This window comes from Magnolia sinica, chromosome 15, assembly GCF_029962835.1.
Source record: "Magnolia sinica isolate HGM2019 chromosome 15, MsV1, whole genome shotgun sequence".
Lineage (NCBI taxonomy): Eukaryota > Viridiplantae > Streptophyta > Magnoliopsida > Magnoliales > Magnoliaceae > Magnolia > Magnolia sinica.
The window spans coordinates 74882783-74888782 of NC_080587.1; the positions used below are offsets into that span (position 1 = coordinate 74882783).

General features: G+C 34.7%; 1 protein-coding gene across 1 annotated transcript; it reads right to left on the bottom strand.

Moving 5' to 3' along the window:
- Window positions 1–2917: 2917 nt before the first annotated feature.
- On the bottom strand, window positions 2918–5441 carry LOC131227478 (FCS-Like Zinc finger 14-like). The gene is made up of 2 exons (XM_058223266.1): window positions 4725–5441; window positions 2918–3281 (listed from the first exon to the last, which is right to left on the bottom strand). The coding sequence occupies exons 1-2, from the start codon at window positions 5294–5296 to the stop codon at window positions 3122–3124; spliced, it is 732 nt and encodes a 243-aa protein (XP_058079249.1). The 5' UTR covers window positions 5297–5441; the 3' UTR covers window positions 2918–3121.
- Window positions 5442–6000: the final 559 nt, after the last annotated feature.

Consider the following 6000-nt stretch of genomic DNA (forward strand, 5'->3'; position numbering starts at 1 on the left):
GAGGATCTGCCTCCTGGTGCATAGGACACTTAATAATTTATGGAATAACTCTTTACTTTATCATTTGATAAGAGCTAAACATTAAAAAAAATATAGGATCTTTCCAATATTTAGAAATTTCAAAGATAAAAACCCATTTAAGATTTAAATATTCCATAATGATTAATACAAAACATCACCTAATAGAATCGTCCCCATCCATTTGGGGATTTATTTTTACATTTTTATTTTATTTTAATTTTTGGATCCTACTATTTTACCCCTCTCTGAAGAACCTTGTCCTTAACGTTCGTTCTCTCTTCGGTTATTCTTCCTACTCAATTTCCTATTTGACATCCGATGTAGCAGGAACAGTTCTTACAACTTACAATGATGGTTTAGGGTGAACTTCTTATAGCAACGTGCCTGCATCTTTGCCCATGAGAGGTTTTTATTTATTTATTTATTTATAGGGAAGTGGCCCCTACTTGAATAGTAATCTACTGTTAGATGTCAATTGGGTCTCCAATATGCAAAAAATTCACTAGAGTTTTTATTCTTGCACGCGCACCAGCTTAGTTGTGGCCACCAAAGTAGTGGGTTGGAACATTTGAATTTTGGTTCCCATTTGTTGTAATTTTAAGAATGTACCATCAAAATCTTTATATTCGGTTGGTTTAAAAATGACACACAAGACCTTTTCAAAATTGGTCCATGGTATACCTCCTAGTGCACAAGACACTTATGGCGTGTTTGGTCCGTCGAATAAAATGGTATTGAATTGTATTAGATGGGATTAACATAGATATTGCACAATGATTGCATGTTTGGAAATACCGTAGCATTTTAGCCATCCAATCCCATGTTTGGGATAAAATTCTGGCTACTGGATTGAGCAAAATCTTGTTTGGTGGACCATGGAATTGTAATCAATTGACCAAATTCACAACAGATGTTATTTACTTGTACACATATAATTAGAATGTCATGTGTAAATGGTGTATATGGATGGATGGCATGGATAAATGCATGCATCCATGTAGGGCCATGTGTAATGGATTTCAAAATCCATGAAAATACTGCATGAGACCAAATGCAATTCCATCCCACTTAATCCCAACCTTTCTCATCCTCCCCAAATACTGGATGAAATTTGCACGGGACCAAAGGCAATTCTATCCCACCTAATCCCATCTAATACGTTGCGCCAAACATCCCTTTTAATGGTTTATGAAAATCAATCTCCTTTTAAAAAAAATAAAAAAAAATTAAAACTAATATATAAAAAAAACCTAGGATTTATTCAATATTTGGAATTCATAAGGATAGAATTCATATAAGATTTGGATATTCCGAAGAATATAATAAAGAGAAAATATTACCCAATCGAATCTAATCTTATCTAGCTGATCCTCATTGAACTGGGATTTTATTTTTATTTTTATTTTGTTTTATTTTTATATCATATTGTAGACACCCTTCCTACTCTCTAACTTGTGATTTTTACTAAGGGTTTCATAAGTTGGTCTATGTTAATAACCTAGAGGTTTGCTATAATATAATGTCCTTATGGCAATAGGATACATGGGAAGCTTAGCCATTGGATTAGGGTCTTATCAATGACCTAAACCATTCATATGATGGATCTCCCCAATGGACAATGCACTCTCAACTAGAAATGTTTCAAACTTTCAATTATTTTAAGTTTAAGAAAATCTTCTATTTTCAATGGAAAAAAAAGTAAAATATCAAAAGGCTATAATCTTCAAATAAAGACTTGTGATCTTTTCACTATCACAATTAAATTAAGGCCCATCATATAAATGGTGTTGATTATTGAAAGATAATCCGCATCCAAAGTCTAAAGTCCCACGGTATCCTATATAAAAAATTTGGATTATATATTGACAAACATGAATAATCTAACTTGCAATCTGAAAGGAACTCCATATGTAAAACTGTTCAAATGAGTGTTACTCTCAATACTCATCAAACATGTTTCACAATAGATGGAGTAGGGAAAGCAAAACCAGTCCAAAATGGAAAATGAGTTAATTTCTTCTTAGAGAGGAAACCACTAAGTATGATGTTCAAAACACCAAGGTTGAATGTTTTCATAAAACATTCTTAGTAAAAAAAAGGATTAGTTGGAAGATTTCACTGACTTGAATATAGTTCACGAATCTAAGGGCTTGTTTGGATTTGAGCGAATTTGTATTGCAAATAGCAACCATGGCATGCTGTAAGAGCTAGCAATGGACATGTTATTGTTGACTAGTTGTTCTGTACTTAGCTTGTCAAACACCCTTAAAGATGAAGAAGATAAATTGTGGCACATGTGGGGAGTTTAAAGATTGATGGGTGGAACATTTACATCTACATGTGCACGCTTGACATGTTCCACATTTTTAGCAAATGAAGATTGAGGGTGACACATGCACACATGAGAAGCATGAACTTGGATAATTGCTCATATGGCATATTGGAACAAATCATGCATTTAAACAGATAATTGTGATTCTTGTGCATATCAAAATCATAAAGTATTATTGATAATTAGTTACATCTCTTCACTAAAGATACTAAATCCATAGTATATAAGTCAGATGTTTCCGACAATTTGCATTGATTCTTGCGCATGGGAGATTGACAAGCCATAAATACGTGCAATTGCTCTGCTTGCTTGTCAAGATGCAACTTTGCCTAATCCATACATCCCTCGAGAAATGGTGAAAATTCTTCACCCTAGGGAGATTTATATCAATGGGAATTTAGTAACATGAGAGAGAGAGAGAGAGAGAGAGAGAGAGAGAGAGAGAGAGAGAGCTGAAGCATGCGATGATGGGCCCACCCAAAATGGCCTCCTTTGATGACCAATCTGACACATTTAGGTGGTTTTTTTTTTTAATTTTTGGTTATACCCACATGAAGAGCTTAATTTTGCCACTTAAAAGAGAGGATAATTTCCATCTCCACCTCATTTGATTTAGTTCTATAATTTTTATTACAATTTAAGCTTTGAGCTCAAATGCAAAATTTTCCCTATGTTATATTCTCATATGTATATTGTTATTGCCGCGCATTTTCCATGCCCGCGTGCCATTATCATCATCCAGATCATCTCCATCTGCTTCCAGTGGCACTAAGCTGCAACAATGCCCGGAGAGAAGAGTCGGCTCCAAGAGTAGAGCAATGGTGAAATGTCCGAAGATTTGGACGCCTCGGATCCACATTTCTCCTTATATTCGTCACTCGCAATCTGTTGGTACCGACACTCCACGCTACAAAATGCCTTCTCCCCTCTGCATACCATAAAAAAATTATATTAAAATTTACATAAACTTAGATTTTTAATGAAAATTCACATAAGAATGACTCTTTCCATTGCAAGAAATAAATACTAAAAGAAAATTTTAAATTTTCCAAAAAAAAAAAAATAAAAAATCCCTTGGGCACGTTTGGATACACAAATTGGGGACTTAGCTAGTGTTTGAAAGACTGAGAACCTTGAAATTGTAATTAAATTCCTTTCAAGTCCAACTTGAAAGTAAAATAATTGTGATTTGGAACCAAACACCTCTATATTAATGCTAGGGAAGGTAATTGCAATTTGGTCAATTTTCCTTTGTTGTACTAAGTATAGCAATCCAGATTAATAGTGCAGTACCCAAACACACCCCAATTCAATTTTGTAATCTCTTAAAAATTCCCAGAAAGTGAAAATTATAAAGTTGCCTTTTAATGTGGGAGTATATCAGCTACAAGATGATTATGGACCTCTCTCTATTCAACGGCTGAGGTTAGCTGGTTCTTAAGGTTTATGGGGTTCATTTATGAGAGATGATAGTGCTCCTTGGACATTAGATGATCCCAATTTTCTTACAACCATCCATTTTTCTTAGCCATGGATTGGACGGTTAGGATCGTTTGATAGAAGTGATCCTTTGGAACCATAAGCAATCCATGATATGTCAATTTAAACAATCTTAACTGTCCACTTTCCATACACAATATCAACTGTCCGGTTATAAGCTATTGATCGGACGGTCGGAATCGTTCCATCGGCATGATTTTCGTGTCATAGCTCATGAAACCTGTGCTGCAACTAATGGACGGCCTAGATTGATCGATTGGGATGTCCAAGTGTCCAGATGTAATTCATAGTTAATTATAGGAATTGTTATGCTTGTTTTCTTTGAGATGGAGCAAAGTACATAAAAACACCCCCATTTTCCAACCTGTTTGGATGCATGTATTAAAAATCAAATGGTCCCAAGATCAAAAGGACACCAAAATCTGATAATGTAACCAGTCTTTTCCAAAAAATTACAAAAGAAATCAAAACCATCCATCCCAAAATAAAAGATTTCAAATGGACACTTTCTAATTATTTTTTTTAAACTGTAATTAAAAAAAATAAAATAACACATCTAAATCAAGAAAGATGACTTAACAATGAAAATTTGCATATTTCATAAAGATAGGAAGACACCCAAGAATATATATATATATATATATATATATATATATATATATATATATATATATATATATATATATATATATACACACACCCAAAATTTTCAAATAAATTTCTATTCATGTTTAAATACAAATAACCATAATCTATCAAATAAAAGGACAAAATGTTACTGAAATTCTCCTATTTCTAATTTTAAAAAATAAATAAAACAGTGTAATTATAAAAATGATAAAATAAAATGAAAATTCAGATAGAAGTATACCTATACATGTATATATCTTTCCCATGTAGCATTTTCCTACACAAGTAGCAAGATTTGAGGAAATCAGCAGTCCGGAACGGTGGAAATTCATCCGTTAATCTTGGTGGGGACGCGCAAAACACACCCACATTCCTCGATCTCCCATCAAATTCACTTCCAAAAAATTCACCACCTCCATCACAGTAGACTCGGGTCCGAGTAGCCTTATCGGGTCCATGAGATGTCACACATGTATAGCTCTCAGAGCACTGAATTCCATTGAAATCCCTTGATCCACCGTTGATTTTCGCTGAAGCAATCGGGATCGGATCTGAACGGCTCAAATTCAAGCTACCCACGATGAATTTCGGCCGAATTTCGCAATCGCTGCCGGTAGATGCCTTCTCCATGGCGACGACAATTCCCAACCCGATCGCACCCGAATCGTGATTCTTCCAACCCTTCGGAGATTGGATTCTGAATTCAAGTGGCCTTGTTGGGCTCAAGACGGTATCGGGGAAGGTGGCCCGATCGCCGGGGATTATTGCGTCGGGTACCCGCTTAACGGACGGTCGAGATCGCTTGCCAAGCATTGATGATAATTTAGAATTGGAGAAGTGGAATTTGAAGAAATCGTGATTTGGGTTCTCTTCAATTCCTTCGAAAATCTTCAGTTTGTGAAGGAATTGAAGTTGGAAGCTCCTCCAATCAGATTTGAATTATTGCAGAATGATTGCCCGAGTTTTTAAATAGATAGGGTGAGATTAGACAAAGGACGAAGGAAATTCATTTATACTCTGCCTGGGCATGACACTCGATACACATGCACTTATAAATTGTCATGCAATATATAATAACTCAAATGAAACTGACTATACTGTGGAAATTCCTGTGAATAGATAACTATGCCAAAATCAGATTGTTCAAGTAATCTTATCCTCTGATGCATGGCCACTTTTTGGATGAATTAAGACCGTTGGATTTTTTTAATTTAACCGTTACTTAAATATCTACCAATCGGATACTCAGATACTTAAATAAGTGTAATATTGGGTTTATAATGCATTTAAACTGAGATACACAATTTGGACAGTTTAATTAAGTTTTTATTTATTTTAAATATTCAATTTCTAAGTAATTTATAAGTGCATGTGTATCATCCATCAAAGTCTGGCAGAGTATCAAAGGTTTTTTCATACTGCTCCAAATAAATGAAGAGTATGAACCTACACATGCGTGCACGCAGAAAATTCATACGTGGAAGCTAATTAACTCAATCTAAACCGTTCACGAAGTA